The sequence below is a fragment of the Callospermophilus lateralis genome, chromosome 13, assembly GCF_048772815.1.
Source record: "Callospermophilus lateralis isolate mCalLat2 chromosome 13, mCalLat2.hap1, whole genome shotgun sequence".
NCBI classification, from domain to species: domain Eukaryota; kingdom Metazoa; phylum Chordata; class Mammalia; order Rodentia; family Sciuridae; genus Callospermophilus; species Callospermophilus lateralis.
Window position 1 is genome coordinate 30,562,914 of NC_135317.1, and position 23,534 is coordinate 30,586,447.

The 23,534-nt window shown below is 36.7% G+C and overlaps 1 protein-coding gene across 1 annotated transcript in view; it reads right to left on the bottom strand.

The window, feature by feature from the left end:
• Positions 1-23,534, bottom strand: part of Myo3a (myosin IIIA) — a 194,772-nt gene that overhangs the window by 31,354 nt on the left and 139,884 nt on the right. Inside the window, exons 22-28 of the mRNA XM_076831740.1 lie at positions 19,706-19,785; positions 19,227-19,304; positions 15,893-16,098; positions 11,138-11,249; positions 8,230-8,392; positions 6,376-6,499; positions 1,831-2,725 (exon numbers count right to left, since the gene is read on the bottom strand). Coding sequence (XP_076687855.1) covers positions 1,831-2,725; positions 6,376-6,499; positions 8,230-8,392; positions 11,138-11,249; positions 15,893-16,098; positions 19,227-19,304; positions 19,706-19,785 — 1,658 coding nt within the window. The remainder of the gene's footprint in view (positions 1-1,830; positions 2,726-6,375; positions 6,500-8,229; positions 8,393-11,137; positions 11,250-15,892; positions 16,099-19,226; positions 19,305-19,705; positions 19,786-23,534) is intronic.

Genomic DNA, 23,534 nt, shown 5'->3' on the forward strand with positions numbered 1-23,534 from the left:
GTCATGTGTCAGAACAAATCAAGAAAAAGAATTCTTAGAATTCCGTAGAAACACAGCAGTCTTCTGAATTCTTTATTAACATTCCCTGCCACTCCCATGCTCTTCTTTCTCTAGAACCCACCCTGACTTCTGTACCAAGGGCTGATATAGTCCTCACTTAACATCCCCCTTTGTGCTACTCACTCATCTCACATTTCTCATGAAAAAACTGACAAACATATTATGCTACAGTGTGTCATGCCATCTCTACCAAGTCCTTCCTGGGGTTCCTGAGATCTGACGTCTGCCCTTATCATTCTGCTGGGATTGCCTTTCTAATTCTATCCTGAGGAAGCCCTCTGCTGCCTTTCACTATGCTAAGCTTCCCTCCTTTTCTTTCTTTTTTAAGTATTTTTATTAGTTATAGATGGACACAATACCTTTATTTATTTATTTTTTTATGTGGTGCTGAGAATCGAATCCAGTGCCTCACACATGCTAGGCAAGCACTTTCCCACTGAGCCACAACCTCAGCCCCTTCCCTCTTTTTCTTTCCAATCTTAGCTTGACTTCAGGGCAACTCTCTCTTTCCAACCTACCCAGCTCTGACAACCTGGCTGTCCCGCTAGGGTGAGTGTGGGCTCCTGCTTGTGTGCCTCCGTGGAGCACTGAATCCACCCCCATGGTGTCATTAGCCAGCCCCTGGTGGATGAATCCATAATGCTAATTCTTTGTGGTTTCTCAGTGACATAGCAGGTCTAGGTTTAATTCCTGATTTGACTATTGGAGTGAGCAAATTTATGCACCAAATGTGAATTCACTATCCATTCATTCATGAATGTAAATTAACTATTTCCAGGTGCCTATAAAAAACAAAAACAAAATAGGGACTAGGTAAATTAATCAATGGCAGACCTCCACTGACAGCCAGAGGTTGGAGATGTTAGACCATTCCTATAGCACTAAGGTGGGGACCAAAGCCAATGGTTGCATTTTTCATGGGCTCAGCTGCCACCAGAGATGAAAGGCAGATTTTAAGGGCTCAGGGATATTAGATGATACTTCCTTGAACTGGCCTATTATGATATTTCTTCTTATTTTATATACCATTGACTACCCTAGGAGTTCATGTATTTTAGAGGTCACCAAGTTAAAACCTTTCACTTTATACAGGATAAAATAAAGTGCTAGGACAAAGTCATTTCCTTCAGGTTAAATGCCTAGAAAGAGCAGGAACTTAACAGGAACTGGTTCCTATATCTCCCCACAGTAATAATTTGTTAGAAATCCATATATGCCTGCCAGAAGCCCTAAAACCTGAGACATGCCTATGGGTGATATGAAATCATCTCCATGAGAGAATTTCTTGTGTTTTTTTTCCCCTTGTGATCTTAATTATCCATGATCTTCTTATTATTGTGAGGGTTTCATTAGATACATATCTTACTATGACTACATATCTCATTTTAACATCTAATTATGCCTTTTCAACTAAAACTGGAGTCAGGGAGAAAGAATAGACTAGGGAGCTTACAAAACTTATATATTTTTTAGCAGTAACAAAAGGTCTCATAGAAACATGAAATTTTGCACTATCCGGTCCCAGTCTTTTAAAACCTCTCCAGTATCCTCACTACATGAGGTTTCTACCACATTTTTTTGCTTTTTTTTTAATCACAGTAAATTTTTAAAAAAGTATACAGCATTTAAATAGTATAATCCTTGAGACACTTAATTAAAAAGGTCTCAAACAGATGAAACAATGCATCAACTATTCATCATTTGTTTAATTAAGCTACTGGGTCATTCCCAGAGATTTATACTAGTAAATAAATTTGTTTGTATACATACCTCTTTTGAAAATATTGCCAAATCACAGGCTGCTTTTTCTGAAGTTGCTTTTGAGTGTCTGTCATCCTTCATCTTGATATTGGGGGTTTCCTCATGTTTTGTGGGACAGGAATACACACTGTAGGTGTTTCTTGTTACTTCTGCTGGTGTTGCAAGAATCTTTTCATTCTTAAAAGAAGGAGACACCCTGCCCTCCCTTAGTTGCTGCCTTTGCATAAATCCCCCATATTTGTTCTGAGTGAACACAGCAGCTTTGCTTTCTTCCTGGTCCTGTATCACTGGTTCAACGGGCCTCTCTTTGACTGCCTGGTATCTCTGATGGCCTCTCTCCTGGCTGTACACGGATGAGTTCTGGGTAACTACAGAAGTCTTTTCTTTTTCTTTGCTATGATGTGCATTTTGAGAAACTGACCTTTGGTTAAGAGTAGGTTCCCAAGTCTTTTTAAAGGAATTCTCATTCTCAGCTAACCAAAGTCCTGGGTCGCATGGCCCTTCTGATGTGATCCCCTTTCCCAGATATGCTGCTTTTGATTCTTCAAAATTCCTTTCTTCGGTGTACCTCTGATAGTGACTCTGGATCACAGTGTTTTCCTCCCTTGTCTTTATTTTGTTTTCTTCTTGGTCTTTGATATACTTCTGCTTGGGGCTTACTTCTTCTGCCCAGGGGTGCCCGATGAGGTATAGTTCTTGATCAGCCTTTTCTCCATACACATTATTCACTTTTTGCTGAGTTTGATATCCTCTGTTGTTACTCTCAACCACATTGGTGGCTTCCCCTTTGGTTTTGGAAGTAGAAGCCTTCCCTACCAAGGGACTCCCTTTATTATTTGAAGCTGGAATCACAATTTCATTAGTAGATACTGCATTTTCTGTCTGTTTCTTCACAAAAGATTCCCTGCACAAAAAATATTAGATCTGAATACATGATGATACTAAACGAGAGCTTATTACTTGTAGCAACAGCTACAAGCCATAAAAGGGTGGGAGAAAAACAAAAGGAGCAAAAAGAGCTCAAAAAAAATTTTATCAAGTCACATTAATCAAGAGCTTCCCAAAATGTTCTCTCTACTCTATTCTACAACTATTTGAATAATGAGAAAACAAGTTTCAGCTTAGAGGCAGATACAGCAAGCACACAAAGATCCATATTTTCATTTCACGAGATATCCAAAATTCTAGGAATTTAATTGTATCATTTTTAGAACAAAATGCCACGTGATGAGAGGTTATGGGAAACATGCCTAGTTTTGAGACCAGTAAGCAGAGTGTGTACATGAGGTTCAGGTAGATAGTTTAATAACCACCAAGTATATTGATCACGGGAAATAGCTTACAAAATTAAAGTTAGAGCAGTGTCCTGATATAGCTCATGATCGTTGTTGCTTTGCCCATATCCTTTAAAACTGATTTAACCTTAACTTGAAGATAAGGAAATTGGTCTTCTTTATAGCTCCCCCTCTTCTGCAAGCCAAGGCCAAAACCCTCACAAGAGCAATACAGACATGAAAATGGCACTCAGAATCATGGCATTTGCAGGTAAATGGATGGCGCTGGAGAAGATAATGCTAAGTGAAGTTAGCCAATCCCCCCAAAACAAATGCCAAATGTTTTCTCTGATATAAGGAAGCTGACTCCTAGTGGGGTAGGGAGGGGGAGTTTGGGAGAAATAAATGAACTCTAGATAGGGCATAGGGGTGAGAGGGAAAGGGAAGAGGCAGGGGATTAGCAAGGATGGTGGAATGTGATGGTCATCATTATTCAAAGTACATGTATAAAGACATGAATCGGTGTCAATATACTTTATATACAACCAGAGATATGAAAAATTGTGCTGTATATGTGTAATAAGAATTGTAATGCATTCCACTGTCATTTATTTTTTTAAAATCAATTAAACAATGGCATTTAGGTGGAGTTAAAAAGTCACAACGTGGCATTCTAATACCTCTCCCTTCTCTCTGGGGCCTGTGCTCAACACTTTCAAATCAGCCCAGAACACATGTGAGAGTTTTGGTCTTTTGCAATTTGGTTGTGAAGAAGAATTCTTCTTTGAGTCAAAGGTGGAAAAATCTCCTGGGACTCCATTTTCTTAATACCACTGACCACTTGTTAGGCTTTCTCTGGCATCTTCCGAAGGCCTATCAGAATCTTGGATGAAACAGAAAACGATGCAGGGAACCATGAATCCCCACCATCATTTCGAAGAGTGGTCATGCTAGTAATTAAATACTTCATCTTAATTAAACTCACCAGGATATTTATATTTAATCAAAATATGCAACTAATGAGAGAAGATAAGCATGTAATCTCTAAATGTCTACACTCCAGGAAAAAAAAAAAAACATTATAAGTTAGTATTGAGACTTCAAATGCATCTTACTGGTAAGACCTTGTATGCACTGCTCAAATTGCCAGGTCCATCCCACATGAGTTACATGTCTGAATTCATGCTACAGAACATTCCACTGTGTGCCAGGGGCAAGCACAGCACGTGGAGGACCTAAAGATGTGCAAAGATGCTTCTCAGGAGAACCTTTCAGAGCTCCAGCAGGGGAAGGACTGGTGATGGTCTCTTCTGACTCCTGTTGGAGAGGGTGGGAGGGCTCAACCTTTTTCCAAATCCTAAGTGTAGTTTTCTAGGTCACAGGTCAGGGGCTGCTCAGGGAAGGGTAAAGGAAAGCAAGGGTTTCAGGTGGCTGCAGGAAAGGAGAGTCAGAAGTCGTGGAGGGCTGAGGGTGCTAGAGAGCAGAGCTTGGTGAGTGGGTGTGTGCCAGGTGCGCCTGCCTCACTTTCCCTGACATTTCTCTTTCCTGACTCTGAACGTCCCTTGATTCTCTACTTGTACTTTTTCTTAGAAATTAAATTTATTTTAACTGATGTATAAAACACAAAAGTTATACATATTAATGGGGTACTGGGTGATGTTTCAATACATGTAGCCATTGTGTCATTGGGTTAAACATATTCATTTCCTCCAACTTTATCACTTCTTTATGGCAAAAACATTCAAAATCCTGTCTGGTTTGCAGTGTACTGCCTCTGACAGGCCAATAAATGTCAAATTCCCCATGCCAGTCCATGTGGGGAAGGTTTCTTATTCACATTCATGTGCTCTAAAGTGGATCTGACATGTAGTAGATGCTTAATAAGTATCTGCTGAATTGAAAGCTAACCCTTGGTGTTCTCAGAAGATGGAAGCAAATTGGTATCTAACTGAACATCAGACTTCCTCATTAAATGTAATATCTAAATGTAGTAATTTAAATTCTACAAGTAGTAATTTCTAAAAGTAGTAAAATTGGTGTTTCTTCCATCTGCAACCAGTTTATGTATCTCAGGTGTCACAGATAGCATCCATCTTCCTGTCCCTGAGACATGCAGGTGGTCACTCTGAAGCTCGCTGGACTGTTTTATAACTAGTAACAAGGAGAAACAGATCACCTGGACTGTTTGTTACAGGCAAGGACAAAGAGCATATATGCAGGTCTTTGAATACACAAAAAACTGAAGACACCACCAAATGCCTTTGCATTTCAGATAAACATTATGTTTGTCAAACAAGGAGACAAGGCTGGCCTGGGTGTCATAGGGAGAGTGTGGGTGAAGGGGAGGGGAAGAAATGTAGGAAATCCATCAATGAGATTCACTATTGGTATCAGTGTGTTGGGTGAGAGAATACCAGGTGTGGGTGAGTGGGGAGAGAAGGACACCATCTCTTCTTCTATCTCATTCTTTCACACTTTCTGTGGCCAGCTCTGATGTTAAAGTTGGGGCTGGAATGATCTTTACCTCCCTGGAGAATCAGTCACTTATCTTTTGATCAATTCAAGTTTCTCCACGTAGGCAACATTTAGGTATTTTCTCTTCCTTAATTTTTATCATGAAGGCAGGGTTCCCTCCTCCTTACCCTCTCCAAACTGCTTGCCTATTTTAACCCATTTCATTAGAAATGTACTTATGGGTCATATTTCTTTACCATGAAGGTGGAAGCAGTTTGTTGAGATTTTGTTTCATTTATCTATGTGTGCCCACTGCGTAGCATACAGCTTGCTGAATAAATGAGTTCAGGTGACCTGCTCATATGCGCTTGGAAACATACATAAGAAATTTCAAAAGTAGAAACGGCAGCTGGCGATTATGATTTAGTGGCCACTGGCATATTGGCTCTTAAGACCACAGAAATGAATGAATGGACCCAAGGATATTGTTTAGATGAGGAGAGGTATTTGAATGTGGGGAAAGGAAGAATTATTATCAAAGGACACTCAGTCTTTGGAACAGAACTACTTCCAGAAAGCAGTCTGTCTGGTAGAGGCCAAGGGGAGCCACAGCACAGCACCCTGGGAAGGGAAGTGTGAGCATCAGCGTGAGATACCAGTGACCTCCCAGCTAAGACAAGAGCACGAGGGTGGCCGCTGCAGGTTCACTGACATTTTTGGGGTCAGTACCTGGTTAGTATGAGAGAGACTGTGAACACTGTTCTATGACCTTATTGGTTCGAAGAACCTTTGTTTCAAAATGGCACAAGAAAGAACATCATTCTACCTCTTATTTTCAAAGTTTTTCTTGTAGTCAAGTTCTTGATCACACATCTGGATGGTTGCTCCTGCTGTGTTTTTCACGTTAACCATTTCTTTTCTTTGTTTCCTGGCTAGATGTCCTCTTGCAGCTGAAACATGCAAGGCCCAAAGCCGTGTTGAACAGAAACAAGTGGTTTTGACCATCAATGTCAAAGGGAAAATGAAATTAAAGATGCCACATGGAAAACAGTTTTTTCTTTTTTTAAATGGGTTCAGTGACAAGATGCTTCTAGATACAATTTACAGTCATAGACTCCCTGAAGGGTCTTTCATACCCAGGGAAGGACTAAAATAAAACTAGAATGATACAGATGAACCAAGTCAATGACAAAATTGCAGAAAATTTGCTAATGATTTATTTTCCTTTTTTTTTTTTTTTGTTATGTTCTACTCTTCATGGGAGGAAAGTCCTTATTACCGTATTATCTAACTGCAGGTTTTGGACATTTGGCCAATTGTCCTTGGGGCCTGATACATTTCAGAATTTGGATTACAGAATTTTGTTTTAGTCTAGTGCAGTGCGTGTGTACCCGAGGTCCCAGTTACTCAGGAGGCTGAAGTGGGAGGGCTGTTTGAGTCCAGGAGTTTGAGACTAGCCTGAATGACATAGTAAGTCCCCATCTCAGACCCGAAAGAAGTATTTTATTTTAGAGAGGAAACAGTGAGTGATATTACCTATTCTGTAACATTCCTCATGTCAAGAAAGCACCCCATATCAAACGAATGAATACTTCGGAAAAATGGAATATTTCAACTAAATGGAATGAATACAGAACTGCACATAACTTCACTTTATATTAGGATATATTCCACTGCCAAATGATTTCTGAAAGACTTGTTTTCAGAGCTTTGTGCATTTCAGAACTGTGGATGAAAGATTAGATCTCAAATTATAGGGACTGCATTTTGATGTCTTAGCAAGAAGTTCACAGCTTAAAATTCCAAAAGAGATAATGATGACCTGCTATTAATTGATGGAACTGGAACTGGGATGCGACTGTCTTGAATGTCAGTTATTCTCACCACAAATAAATTTTCTGCAGAATACAACTATACACCTTTAGAGGATCATAAAATTGACTTAGAGGCCAAAATCTAGCATCTAAAAATGAAATGAAATAGACTAGAATAGAAAATATCAGAGTGTATTGCTGCTGTGTGTATGTATCAGGTTATCACATAAAATACATGTTTTACTATGGGTATCCAGTCAAAAATGTTTGAATGACATGGTACCAACCATACTAGGCTCTATTTAAATTTAGCATCCTGTAGAAAAATAGACAGCAAAATACACAGTCTATTAACATTTTAAGAAGAATTTGTGAAGGAAAGTATGATTATAGATATTATTTCCCTAGAGCTAGTAAAAAGAAATGAATGCCCTTTAACAAAATAAAATTTAATTAAGTTGTCAAAAATTATGGCAAGTGTAACCTTTGGAATACAGTAGGAATAATCTCATTGTCAGATGAATTATAATACTGTAATATGATTCTTGAGATCCATAATTAATTCAATAATTTGCCATATCTTGTGCAATAGGTCAATCGCATTTCACTAGTCCTTGACAGAAAATTTAAAAGTTATTTTACTTGAAACAAAAAATTATTCAAATATTAGAAGTGTCAGTCACTGAAACAATCTGATTAGATTTAACATAGAGGAAAATATCAAGGCTACCCAGACTGGGGGTAAACATATAAGCTACATGAAAATTTGAGGTCTGTATATAGCAAGTGCTAGAAGATCTGATTTCATGCCTATATCAAAACAGAACATTATGCTTTGTTACATTGTGAAGTGTCTGAGTAATTACCTGACTGAATTATTATAGCACTTTCTTTCCTTTTCTGTTGTATTTTTTGGTATCTTCTTGAACTCAAGAATGCTCTGACACAGGCTTGAATCAAAATGAGCTTGTCAATGGCTTCTTTCCGCATTAGATTTAACTGTTCCACGTGATAATATTTAAGGAACACCTTAAAAGAATTAAAATAAAATGTAAATAAAACCATGGCGCACAAATGTAAAGCAATCATGTGCTATGCTTTGAAGAACAAATAGGCTGTATAGTCAATCTCTTTTAGATTTTGGGAATCACTTATCTTTTGCTTGTTTGGCCCCGGCATTGCTTAGATAGCATAGATTTTTATGCTTGAAGAAAACCATTCTCTGAGTAAGAAGCAGAAGATGGCAACGATATTGCTCATTTACAACAGGAAATTTTGGGTTCTGTCGGATGCAATAATTAGAGTGAAGGATGTTGAGCTCTTCTAGAAAAATTTTAGCATCATGTATTCTGGGTTTAAGCAAATTTTTATGCCGTAAGTAAAAAAAAGACAATGATACTTCCCAGAGACAATACAGTTATTTGTTTGTCAACTGTTTATTTAGACCTCTTATGTGTACTTATCTGATGGGGATACAAAGATGAATAAGACAGGGACACTTTCCTTTAGGAGCTTATAGGGTTGTCAGTGGAGGGTGTAAGGCAAAGAGAGTGACCCAGGCAGGTTTAATTAACCCTGTAAATCCAATGTCTTTAATTCTGTGAATATTTCAATGAAATTGACATAAATGAATTAAAATAGGTTGGGAATCACAATCTAGAGCTTATATATACTTTATGCATATTTTGTATATGTGGAATATTTCAAATGCTCTAATCATTCACTTCTTACTTTTCTCAAAAGAACAGAACGCTAAAAACTTACTATTTATTTCAAAAGTTACTGTAAGTGGTATTTTATTTATTTTATTTTTTGGCTCAATTTAAGTTTTTATATGTATACCACATCTGGGAGGCTGGGATTTAACATATTAACAATGTTCTAGCTAGATCTAAATGCCATCTTCTAGAAAGGAGGGCTGACTTTGGATAAGTCTAAAAAATTAAAAGAAATGGAAAAGGGAAGGGGTATGGAGATCTGGAATGTTCTTCTCATCTTAGAATTTCTAGCTTCCCCATTCTCCCTAATGAAATAAAAAGGTTTTTTTTTTTTTTCTGATAGATAATTTTTTTTCCTGATAGATAGATAAAGGTCACTTCAAAGACTTTATTCAATCTATCAAGAAAGTCACTTAAATTCATATTTTATGGCTGACTCATGACACTTGGTAACCCTGCATAGAGGATCTCTCAGTGTTCCATTGAACTTGAAAAACTTGGTACCCACATGTAAATAGTTTAGCATTATAGATTTTGATTGAATTCAGTTTTAATTACTACAGGATTCTACATGTTAATGTATTGAGTCCATTCTGCTGTTGACAATTCATTTAAAATTCAATCTGTTTGAAAAAGTCATCATTTTTTTGCATAACATTAGAAATGTCCTTATATTAAATACTTTCATCCATGTTAATGAGTTAGAAAAGGTGAAGTGGAAAAATACAAATAGCTTTAAAATGCTACTTAAATATCATGCAAAACTGGGATGGCAAAGGGCCTTTTTACAAGTTAAAACTCCATTTGAAGTTAAGCATGCGTTTCAGACCATAAATGATGAAATTTCAGCCTGACAGAATTCATTTTTGTGAGCATCTAAAAGAAAACAATGTGAATAAAATATGTATCTTTCTTTTCAATGCCAGAATTTTCCCTGTCTAAATATTAAAGTAAATATGGATTACTGAACGTGTAGGACATTGAGTCTAAGGTAGATTTTTTTTTTTTAAATCCCGTACACTATTTCAGGACTAACACCTCATCTGAACATTATGAAAATTCTCTCTCAATCTTCCAGCCCCCAAGAAACAATATAAATTTCTTTGCAAATGTGGAAGTTTGTCTTGGCACTGCTGTGGTGTGACTGATAATAATTACCCTTAAATGGCCAATCTAGGAATATCTCTTCACTTATGCTCAGCCCATTGTGTTATCCTCTCCAATGATGCATTCAGCATGCCCTAAGATACATTTAGTGTACACTGGTACCCTGTTTATTTCCTTATCTTTATCTTGTGATGCTAAGAGGATATCTGAAAATCCCAATGCATCTTCCCTCCAAACAGCTACCATCTTATTTCCATATTCAAGAAAGGTTGTAACTTTCTACTTTATTCTCAAAGAGATTAAATAGGATAAGATCCCACTGGTTCTTAAAGCTAAAAATAGACACACCACTATCAAAGCACATAGAGCAAGTCTAGTAATAATGGTGAATATTTGACTCTAGATAAATTTCAAAATTTATAATAGAAGAAAACTTGAGAATAAAAAAAAAGAAAAAGAAAAACAGGAATCCTGTTTTGATCACTTTGATTCTCTACAGCTTTTCAACTATTCGTTGGTGATTACAATAGGGAAATTGTCTGTTTCCAGTACCATTTGAAGTAAAGTATATTCATGATAAATCTTGTCTGTTTTTGAATAAATCTTTGAGATACATTTTTCTTTGAGATAATTTTTTCTTGCATTTCTTAAAAGAAACCTTTATGAAGAACAAAAGTATTTAATTTTGATGAAGGAAATCTTTATGGATTTGTAAATTTCTATCTCCTATTTTAAAACAGGATTCATAAGAAGTCATAATATTTTCTTTTTTTGTTTTTTTTTTCTTTTTTTTTTTTGCAGTTCTGGGGGTCAAATCCAGGGCTTCAAGCCTGCCAGGCAAGTTTTCTACCACCGAGCTACATCGATCCTTACAATACTTTCAATCACTGTTAAATATTATAATTCTCAATAAATCATTGCTTCCCAAGAAAATTACATGAAGTGTTACTTTTGTTTTTCCAAGAGCCCAGTTATCAAGGCCAGCTTTCTCCAGAATAGTGGCACAGGTGTCAGGGCTCACGGGGGGCTCTTCACTGGACTTGTAGCAGAGAACATAGTACCTGAAAACAGAAAAAAGAAATGGTTAGCACCATTCAGTGGAGTGGTTCAACATCTCAGCAGCCTGGTGGCTACTCTGCAGCTTTGTCCTGGGGAGGGGAAGAGAATCCCAGACTTAATGCAGGGGACACTTGTAGGAATTCTCAGAGAAGCTTCAAAGCACATCAGTTCCAGGCCACTATAAAAGCAAGCCAGTCTATTTGTATACATGTGAGTGTTGATCTTCATTTTTCTGATTGTTTTTCAATGCTGAGATCCGCCATAAAAACTCTTTTCATGCAAAACAACAAAAATAATGTTTTTAAAAGGAAACTTTCTCTGGGGACTAAAAGCAGAAGGATTGCAGAGGGAAAGCTTTTATTCTTTAGTCATCTTCCCAACAACACAGGAAGCTGATCTTAAAATTGGGTGAAGGAGTTTAATTCTACCTTAACTTTCCACCACTGAATACACACCTTCCATTGTTGTTTTTCCTTGTGTTATTCTGTGTCCCTTTCTGGAGGTTTTTTTTGCTGTTATATGAATCCATCAATAGTTGAGGGAGGAAGAGAGGAAGGGGTTAATGCAGGAAAGAACTGAAAGAGTATGTGAGGTCCTCGGGCTGAACCATAAAATTTATTGGGGAAGGGGATGAGTTAAAGGAAGGAAAATTAGTTTACGTTGTCAAGGATCTTGGGCAAAAAGGAAGATACTTAGTGTTTTCAACACTTCATGATTTTTATTTGATGTCTGGGGGTAAGATTGACCTCCAAGTCAAATGGAAATGAAGCAGCAAGTTTTAGTAGATTTTGAATTTTAACACAGAGAAATGAGAGTGGCTCCTAATCTGTAAAGCCGGACATGCCAGGTGACTTCTTTTAAGTATCAACTCCATGACATTTGTCCTATCCATACACTTCATATATATGATATCATTTAATGCTAATAAGCACATGTAAAATAGTTACTATTATTATCAATCCTATTTGCAGATGAGGAAACTGAAGCTTGAATTAGTCAAACCACTGTGCATAGATGCTGAGTGGGAAGTGGAGCTGACCTCAGTGGATTCCTAGTGTAAGGAGTCATTGGAAATAACTACAGTAAAATCTTAGTGCTACACTGTGGATGGTTGATGTCCCCAGAGGTTCATGTGTGGACTGCTTGTTCCCTGGAGTGGCGCTGTTGTGAAGCTGTAAAATCTTTAAGAGGTGGGAACCTATGTCTTCATCAGGAGTATACCCTTGAAAAGGATACTGGGACACCTACCCATTCCTTTTCCTCTTTCCTTCATTCCCTCTCTCCCATGGGGTAAGTGGTCTTGCTCTAGCACATGAGCATAATGTGCTGTCACAGGCCCAAGGCACTGGGGTTGGATGATCATGGACTGAAACTTCCAAATAGTGAGCCAGAAGAAACGCTTTCTCTATAAAAGTTGATTATCCAAGGTATCCCAGTTATCATGATGGAAAGCTGACTCTCACACCTAGTGTCTTATGCAAAGTGAGTTCACCTAGCATATCTTCCCTTAAGACTGCTTTCTTATCACAAAACAGAAGAGTTTATCTACAATGGATCAGATAAAAAGTCTGAGGAATTCTGCACCCTATGAAGAGAATTAGTCAAAGCAAGGCAGGACAGAGGAAGGCTATTTAAATCCTATTTACACCTTACAAGATGTTTGCAAATTGTTCTGCTTTCCTAAGGGGGCATGCCAATGTGGATGACAGCTTTCAAATCAGTGACAGAGAAAAGGGTTAGCCTTTATTTCTGGAACTTCCTGTTATTCAGAACAGCTACTCATATGTTTTCTATATGCTGAGTTCCACTCCCCCTTCCTTACTTATCACGAAGTAATTTGCTATTCTATAATAACAGAGGGCTTTGGAATATTTTAAAGAATTTATTCTCATTTTTGATCTAAATAAATAAGCTACTTTCAATGACAACATTGTCAATACAATAAATTTAGTCCTCCTCCTGGTCCACATTCTAAAACCATGGTTATTTTAGAAAGTATAAAGTTAGCTTGGCATGGAAGGTTCTCTCTTTGTAATTTTAATCCTACTGTTTTCCTCATTTTATCTTCTGTCACTTCCTACCACCCACTCTGCCAATCCAGTCCAATCCAAGTCCTCATAGCTTTTGGCACACCAGCTTGAACACCAAGAAAGCTCCTTCCTCTCTTCTCCACTGCCAGATCCCAAGTCATATCCAAGTCATATCCCAGTTTGAGCCTTTCTTCTTTAATAATCTGGAGATTACTCTTTCCCTTCCCCCTCTTCCAGTATGTGTACCATTCTCTTGGACTTGGCATTTATTATTATCATTATTATTGTTTGGTACTGGGGATTTACTCAGAGGCACTCAACCACTGAGGCACATCCCCAGCCCTATTTTGTATTTTGTTTAGAGATAGGGTCTCAGTGAGTGGCTTAGTACCTTGCTGTTGCTGAGGCTGGCTTTGAACTCGAAATCCTCCTGCCTCAGCCTCCTGAGCTGCTGGGATTACAGGTGTGTGCCACATGCCCAATGTGGATTTGGCATTTATTACCTTGCATTGTCTCCTTAACCTTCTGTGTCTAAAGCTCTGATAGCTCTAACTGAATTGTAAATTCTTGAAGATAAAGTCAGTTTTAAAACTCTGTGTCTCCTGCGGTGCTTAGCACAGTGACTTATTTATACACACACAGGAACAAAATCACTGAAATTTAAGGGGGATTATATTAATATGACATTACCAATATTTATATTAATAATTAAACAAGTTACAGGTATGTTCTTCCAAATCATGCCATGTACGATAATAGGGTCAAACTGTAATTTCAATTTGAAATTTGAAACTCCTTTGTATCTAGGATTTTGGGGCTAGGACAGAATGGAGAATTTACCTATTAGCCAATGAGAAATTTCAATGCATTTATGTCTTACTTTGGATACAGAATTGGGTCTGGTCTGGAGGGAGTAGTCAATGATTAGATCTGGCTATATGTCTAATTCTAAAACTTAAAGTTTTAAAGTTGGTCTTAAAGAACTATAAAAATTCTTTAATATAAAAGCTACCACCATACTGATATATAATTTTGATATCCACCATGAAAAAAATGGTAGGGTTTTCTTGATTTCAAGGCACTTCAAAGGACTAATTTTCTTTCCTTTTACAGGTCTCTAAAGAAAAAAAAATTATCCCAAACTACTATGAATTATCAAAAATATGAGAGTCAGCAGAAAGAATTAAAATTCTCAACTGGGTGTGGTGTGGTGGCCCATGCCTATAATCCCAGTGGCTTGGGAAGCTGAGGCAGGAGGATCACAAGTTTAAAGCCAGCCTCATCAACTTAGTAGACCCTGTCTCAAAATAGAAAATAAAAAGGACTAGAGATGTGGCTCAGTGGTTAAGCACCCCTGGGTTCATTCCCTAGTAATATACATATATTTATTTATTTATATATATATCTTTACCTTTAGTTCCTTAATGCCTGATACAAAATGACCTTTTTCTTTCTTTTTTTTTTTAGTGAGGAATAGTTAGAAATCACTGCTTGTTGTATAATCCTAAAACAAGGTTTTACTTTGCTCCTAATATTTATTCATACACTTTGAAAAAGGGTAGAATGTTATAAACGGAGACTTCTTTAAACACTAGGTTTTACCTGAAAAGTGCAATAGAATCCACCTTTGGAAATAAAAATTTCTTTAAATTTAATGACCATTAGAAATTAAAGAACTAATAACTATCAGAAACTTAGGCATTCAAAATCTATTATTAAATAATGAGATATTTAACCTTTACATTGCCATTAGCAAGTTACTTACTAAAATAAAATAAATTACTATGTAGCTTAAGTAATCTATATTCATCTCCAATGTTAAAAAGGACTCCTATTTATGTAATTAATAATTTTTTACTTAAAAGTTTTAATTGACATATTAAGCCTGCTAAATCACCTTCAGAGACAGTGTCTGCTTTAATAACTATGATCATCCTATGGGTAGTCCTGGAAGATTTAGTAGGTGAAGAAAATGAGCTTCCATATAGGCTGGGGTTTCTCTACTCAGTGCTGCTGACATTTAGAGTTGGATAATTGTTGTGGGGGGCTGCCCTGTACACTGCAGAATGGATGTTTTGGGACTCTACCCACTAGATGCCAGTTGCACCCCCCAACTTCAGTTGTGAAAAACACAAATGTCTCAAGACATTGCCAAGTGTTTTTTAAGGGGCAAAATCTCTTCTAGTCAAGAATTGCTCTGGCAAATCTGATTTTATCAGAAGTGCTAAAAAATTAAATAGAACAAAAAAAGGGGGGGGGGGTAGGTTACTATGGGTTCTCTAAAGCAAATAACCCTGAGGTCACACCTGAGTTAAGGGGGAAATCCTGGATCTTCCAGCTTCACAGAACAGAACATTCAGACTTTCAATCTTCCTGCCTCTGCCTGTGTCTTTTGCCATCACAGAGGATCTCCAAGCTGACAAGAGAGTCTCCCAGCCCCAGTCAATAACTACCTGTTTTTTTAATTATGATCATCTGCATGAACAAAATAGTTATTTAGGTGGTCTCCTTCCTAGACCACCTAAATAACTCTTTCTTATCTTGTTTCCTATAATTCATCTGGAGAATTTTTATATAAATAGTTTAATGGAAACTTAAAAAAGAAATCCACATACCGCTTTATAAAGTTAGCAAAAAGTATCCTATGTGAGTATCCCAGTCTTCGGATTCTTGCTGTTTCCAGAATTCCTGTGTAGCGAAGCTGTAGCAGAACTTTCTCTTTGTCATATTTTCTTGCCTGCCGCTCATTATTTGGTTTGATGCAACGGACAAAATGAGGCTGGCCCACCACCATTTTAGATAACAAATCCATCAGGGAGTACTGCAACATACAACAAAAGTAAAATCCCCAGTGTAACATACAAACATATATGAGTTTGCAGTTCTTTCTTTTTACTATAAGGATAAAATTTTAAAAAATGAACGTTATAAATGCCATGCTAATCACAGCAAGTAGAAGGATGTGACTTAAGGAAAATTACAAATTTATTTATAAAACATAAAGGAAATAACTAGTTACTTGGTTATTAAAAGTTTGCCTATAAACTCTTAAAGTATCTTTAATTAGTAGGTGAAATTATTTTTGATACAGTTTATATGGAATTACATGCTCTCAAACAAACTTGACAAATTACAATACTTAGATACATAATCTGGTTATTCCAGCTAATATGCTAATTTCTTTGTACAATTCTCTCTGTACTGAAAATATAAAATGTTAAAAAATAAAAATAAAAAAACCAGAAAAGATAGACACTTTAATCACTGTCAAAATTCTTTCCTATCTTAAAATAAGGACAGAAAAGTTAAAGTAGTTTAATGTTTAGGGCATAGTATAAAAATTAACACACTGATAACTATTTTAAAGTTCTACTCAGCACCTGCTTGTTTATTTTCTTATTTCTTTTACATTTTTACTAATATCAATATTAAAGTTGTGCTACACACCAATACCTTATTAAAACAGTCAATCTCTGGACACCTAAGAATAACATATTATTTAGATTTTGCTAAAAGCAGAATCTTAGCAAACTAGTATCTCAAGGACCGTGACCATAATTTATTAGCAAGCTGATATAAACACAGATAACTGTTGATCACTAGATCTCTTTTAGTATTGGAAATATAAAAGCCCATAGTCACAAAGCTAGTGCAAAGCAAACACTGAAATTGAACAGCTGACAAGCTTTGAATTTGTATGCCTCCCTCTTGGGCACTGAGACTCAGATGTGATCTTTCCAAACAGCTGGGTCTCCCTTTCATTATATTTATCTGTGAGTCATCATTCCTTTAGTCACACAAACATCTGCCAGGTGCTGGTGATCCAAAGGTGGTACATGTCTATTGTCTTTCTGAGCAGGAGCTTTTTGCAATTTAAGCACTAGTTTTTTTTATAGGGACTAAGGCATAGTGTTATACTATGTTCATTCTTGTTTGCAGAATGAAAAATAGCTTTAAAAACACATTACATGCTGTGTGGAATTATCTTCCATAGTTTTCCACACTGGCCTGAAAATTAAAATAACTTCATGAACTAATCTGGCTTAAACATACAGTGTTTGATGCCAATAACAGAAGTAATGATAATGGTCTAGATGACTCACTTAATGGAAAGAAAATAATCTGGCCATAACACTTCCAGTGATTTACCTGTGCTGCCTTCCTGATGTAAAGAGAAGGTATCAGCAGCCAGTAAAGATGTTAAGCATATAAATGTCCCAGGCAACACTGAAGGATGATTGAACAAACACACGCTGTCTGCTATGAGCTTAGGGCTTGAAGAAGATTCGCAAAAAGTATTCAGTTTATAAAATATTTCATGATTCTCTAGAGAACTGGATATATTCACTGAAACTTGTAGATTTAATATGATTTCCTCTATCTCCCCCACCACATTAAGTTACATTAATAATTCTCAAGTTTTTGGTAGTATTATCTTTATTTTCATTGGATGGCAGATCTGATTTTATCAGAAGTGCTAAAAAAAAAATAAACAGAACCAAAAAAAAAAAAATAAGGGCAGGTTATTATGGATTCTCTAAAGCACCGAGAAAATAAAAGTGCTTCTTGTTTTTCCTTCTCCCATATTGCCCAAGGAAGGAAGTTCACTTTGGTCCTGTGCTTAGAAACTCCTCTGGCAGATCACTGTGTCTCTCAGATGACTCTTGTCTCTGTCCCTTCCTTACACTGGGTTCTGTTTGCCTGCTGAGAGTGTCAGGTATGTGCATGAAGGACTGGAGATGGATGCTCAACTTTGCCCCCATCCTAAGATAATTCATGAGGGAAAGGAGAACTGGTACCATAGCATCAGTTTTTATAAGTGGAAATGCACTGGGTTCCTTTGGAAAATTTTTATCTAGGTATAGACTTCCATTGAGATTGTCATGACATACTGTATCTTTACAGACATAATATTAAAGTAAATCAAGCCAAAGTTATTTTTTAAATGATAATATTTATTAGAAACATTTTTTTGGGGGGGTAGTAGGCAGTGAATCCGGGATTCTCACCCACTGAGCCACATCCTCAGCCCTTTTTTGTATTTTATTTAGAGAACGGGTCTACACTGGGTTACTTAGGGCCTTGCTAATTTGCTGAGGCTTGCTTTGAACTTGAGATCCACCTGCCTCAGCCTCCCAAGCCATGGGGATTACAGGCATGCACCTGGCAAGTCATGAGTTTTTTTTTTTTAAGAGAGAGAGAGAGAGAGAGAATTTTTTTAATATTTATTTTTTAGTTTTCAGTGGGCAAAACATCTTTATGTGGTGCTGAGGATCGAACCCAGCACCCTGCGCATGCCAGGCGAGCGCATTACTGCTTGAGCCACATCCCCAGCCCACAAGTCATGAGTTTTTGATGATACATTTTAACATATCCTGTATCCAACATATACTGTAGTAAATGGAATACAATAAACATTCTCTTCTTGCTCAAAGCACTCTAGATATTTGTTACCAGTTTTTGATCTGTAACTCATATAGAATAATACCTATACTATGGTTTGGCTATGAGGTGCAGTCCCCAAAAGCTCCTCTGTTAATGAGAGAGGTGAAATGAGTAGATTGTTAAGAGCTGCTACCTAATCAGTCCATCCTAGTTTGAATGGACTAAATGGGTGGTAACTGTAGGTGTGGGTGGGCATGGCTGGAGGAAGTGAGTCCCAGGGGGCGTGCCCTGGAAAGGTTCATATTCTCTGGGGTCCCCTCCCCTTCTCTCTTCTTCCTGGCTTCCATGTCCTGAGCTGCTTAGCTCTGCTACCTTCTTCTGTCATGATGTCTGGCCTTATCTCAGGCCTAAAGCAATGAAGTTGACCCACCGTAGACTGAACCTCTGAAGCTGATAGCCCAAAATAAACTTTTCCTCCCTAAGTTGGCAATTTGGTCATAGCAATGAAAAGCTGACTAACACAACCCCGAAGGACAACACACTGCAATTTAATAAATAGCTTACTCGAAAATATGATGCAACTGTTTGTGTTTTCATGTTGGTTGTTTCACAGGCATGAGGTGTGGCTTCTCCAGTTTCACCCTAAGAAGATTAAGAAAGACAGTGAGGTTTCAGTACCACGTGGCATTTTCCTTGCAAGTTATCTTAGTCTATGTATTTAAATACACAAAACCACAAAATGTTGACATTCATACTTTAAGGTAATCGTCTTGTTAATTGCACTGGCATTTTGATGAGTCTTGTATACAATGTGAATATTATTGACCCTAGTTGATGCAAACATTTTTAGAGAGTCTCAATATAACATTTAAAATTACCGATAAAAAGAGAGTTAGGAATGTACCAGAAATACAAGATTATTTTAGCCATTAGTTGTAAAAAGCAAAACTAAGGAAAAACTGTTTATTTTTAGGAGCTCCCAACTATTGCCAAAGGTTAGATTCTAGAATCACTATTAAGAAAAACAAAATGCATTTCCTTACCTTTGTCAGGTTAACTGATTTTTCTGAAGTCCTCATTTTATAGTTTATTATATTTTTAGTTTTAGAGAGTGGCAGGTTACCTGTGGGAATGTAGATAAAATAAAATTTACCTTTTAGAATCCTTAATGGCTAAATCCTAAATGATTTTTCCCATTTAGTTAAAATTATCATGCTGGTCCTGTAATATTTAGATTCAGATGCTTGGTTAACTATTTATTGAGAAAAAGACAAAATAGTGTTATATGAAAATCTATAACAAATCTTATATCAAGAAAAAAATATAAGAAAATCACCAAAACCCTCCAACTTGGAAAATAGAAGAAGTAGAGGTATTGGATTTCTTTTTCAATTGCAAGAACACATGAGGGGCTTATGATGAAGGGAGCAAGTTGCTTCTTGTGTGTGTGTGTGTGTGTGTGTGTGTTTGTGTGTGTGTGTGTGTTAAGTGGCATCTGAGATTTTCTTTAATTTGGGTCAAGCTCTACAAAAAGCCTTAAAAATAATATGGGTCATTAATTCAATGAGGTGATATGAGTAAGTCAAGTATAGTTGATGGCTCCTCATGCTAGAGGCTATTCAAATGTACATAATCCAAAGCAGTGAAAATACTATGGTGTAGTGAAAAGATTATGGTTTGGGCAACCAGAAAGACCTGGCTGTGACTCCCAGCTGTAGTACTTAAGTTGTGTTGACACTGGGTCATTTACTCAGCCTCTGATCTGTAATTTGAATCGATGCAACGGGAATAATGATGACTACACAATTTTGATGAAACGTGATGATTTGGTACACGGTGGGTCCCTGGGAATGCAGCTCAATTCACTGCTCTCCCATCCCCGCCTCAAGCACAATCAACCAAACCAAGACCCAATGCAAGAGTTTATATTCCCAACAGTAATGTTCAGAACATCGCCAGAATTCAGCATCACTTCAGAAAGATCATGTCTCTTCCTACTCCTTTTAAGTACTAGAGACAGTGTTTTTTTTTTTTTTTTTTAAATCTTTTCTATTTATAGTTGCAAAGAGTTGGCCCTGAGATTATGGTGCAGGATGGGAACCCTGGCTGAGATGCGCTGGCAGTGCCTCTGATCTGCTTTCTTACTGTTCCCTCATTATGATAGGGAATGGGCTGAGATGGGTGAGTGATGACTTTTTCTTCTGGGTCCAAACTGCACTCTGCTTTGCCCACTTTCCAGATGGGAAACATTTTTTTTTCAATTTACTTTTACTTTTTTTTTTTTTTTTTTTCAGACGGGAAACTGAACTGATTATAGCAAGGTGGACAAAGATGGTGACATTATCTTCAGGTAATTTTCCTTATTGCCCTCTTCTGGATAGAGAGTGGGTAATCAGAGAAAGTTTTAGGAAAAAACTCTTAGTGGGAAAAAAATTACCGCAGACTTGGAGATTTCTTAGAAACAAGATAAATATACAAGTTCTAGGATTACATTAATTATCCTAGAACAACTACTTAATAGATACAACTACTTAATATTAACCAAATTATTTGATTTGTAAATTTATCTGAAAACTAAAAGACTAGAGAGAATTTGGTAAAGGATTAGTACCCTCCCTTTAAATTTATATATTAGTCATCAACTTATTTAACAACAAAATAAATGAAAAGTCTTTTAGAAATTCATCTATACAAAAAGAACAGGTGCTATAATTAGCTTATATCTCAATTTCAGAAAATACATCTGCTTTGCTTTTATAGTTTATCTGATGAACAAAACTGTGATAAGCCCAACAAGTGATGTAAGCATCAAGTGAAATATCTCTCATGAACACAGATGCAAAACTTCTTAATGAAATGTTAACAAATTAAATCTAATGATACAAAAAAGTTCAGTCCATAATTAGCATGTGAGGTTTTCCCAGGAATGGTTCAAATTCAGTGTCATTCACCTTATTAACATATTGAAAGAAAATAATGACCTCTTTGGTAGATGCAGAAAAAGCATTTTGATAAAATCCAACAAACATGCCTGATAAAAACTCAGCAAATTAGGAATAGAAAGTAACTTTCTTCCCATGATAAAAAGCATCTACAAAAAATCCGTAGCTCGGGCTGGGGATGTGGCTCAAGCGGTAACGCGCTCGCCTGGCATGCGTGCAGCCTGGGTTCGATCCTCAGCACCACATACAAAGATGTTGTATCCACCTATTAAAAAATCCTCTCTCTCTCTCTCTCAAAAAATCCATAGCTAACATCATACTTAATAGTGAATGACTAAGATCAGGAAAAAAGGCAAGAACACTTATTCTCACTAGTTGTGATCCTAGTTGTGCAACTAAGGAAGAAGAAGGGATAAGAAGTGAACATAACAAAAGAAAGGGTGACAGTCTTTGTAGATGACATGGTTGTCTATGTAGAAAATTGGATGGATTATTTGTTTTTTGGTATCAAGTTTTTTGAGTTCTTTGTATATCTTGGAGATTAATGCTCTGAGGTGCGGGTGGTAAAGATTTTCTCCCATTCTGCGGTTCTCTGTTCCTGTTCTTGATGTCTCCTTTGCTGTGAAGAAGCTTTTTAGTTTGATACCATCCCATTTAGTGATTCTTAATTTTATTTCTTGTGCTTTAGGATTTTATTGAGGAAGTCCATTCGTGAGCCAACATGATGGAGAATTGGGCCTACTTTTTCTTCTAGTAGGCCCAGAGTCTCTGGTCTAATGCCAAGGTCCTTGATCTACTTTGAGTTGAATTTTGTGCATGGTGAGACACGGGGTTCAATTTCACTCTATTATATATGGATTTCCAGTTTTTCCAATACCATTTGTTGAAGAGGCTATCTTTTCTCCAATGTATGTTTATGGCACCTTTGTTTAGTATGAGATAGTTACTCTATTGATGTAGTTATATCTCTGTGACTTCTATTGTATTCCATTGGTCTTCATTTCTATTTTTGTTCTAATACCATGCTGTTTTTGTTACTATAGCTCTGTAGTATAATTTAAGGCCTGGTATTGGGATGCCTGCCTCCTGCATTAGCTTTCTCAATATGTCTTACTTTAGCTATTCCATATCATTCATATATATATATATATATATATATATATATATATATATATATATATATATAAGCTCTAGATTATGATATCCAACCTATTTAATGTACTTGTATCAATGTTGCTGAAATATTTGCAGAACTGAAAACTTAAGACTTAATGGGTTAATCATGGTGATACTTGCATGGGTGTTTATATATGTAAGAACGCTTCCTATTTTACAGCTAAGCATTTCTGTTATACCTCAATAAAACTATAAAAATGCAGAAAATAATTTCAAACTCCACAAAGAAAAGCAACCCAAACTATATTTTTTCCCATGTAAACACAAATGTAAGGATGTGTATGATTGGATGGAAGAAAGTCATGTGAAGGTTTCATCAGTAAGAAGGTTCATTTGACTTGAAGAACCTCCAGGAACCATATGAAAGCTGCCCTCTCCTGAAAATGGCAGGTAAATCTGAACTATTCTGAGGAGAGTAAACTTTTCTTGTGAGCAGACAGAATGCCACTGTATTTTCTGGTAAGTGCCTCAAACTTTTCTTTACTAAAAACCTAGCTTCTTTATATTTGTATTCATGTTTTCCTCAGAGGATTTAGGGCAGAAGATTTTAATAGATAAATATTTAGTGAGTTTGAAAAAAAGCTACTGTATTTCACCACAGAATCACTGCCACCTCATTCACAAGTTTTCCATGAATTCCAATCTTGCACCAAAGACAGTTTAGTAGCAAATGATGTTTAAGCAATAACAGCATGATTAAAAAAAAAAAGTTCTCATAATGGCTGCACCCTACTTTTTGCAAAAAAAAAAAAAA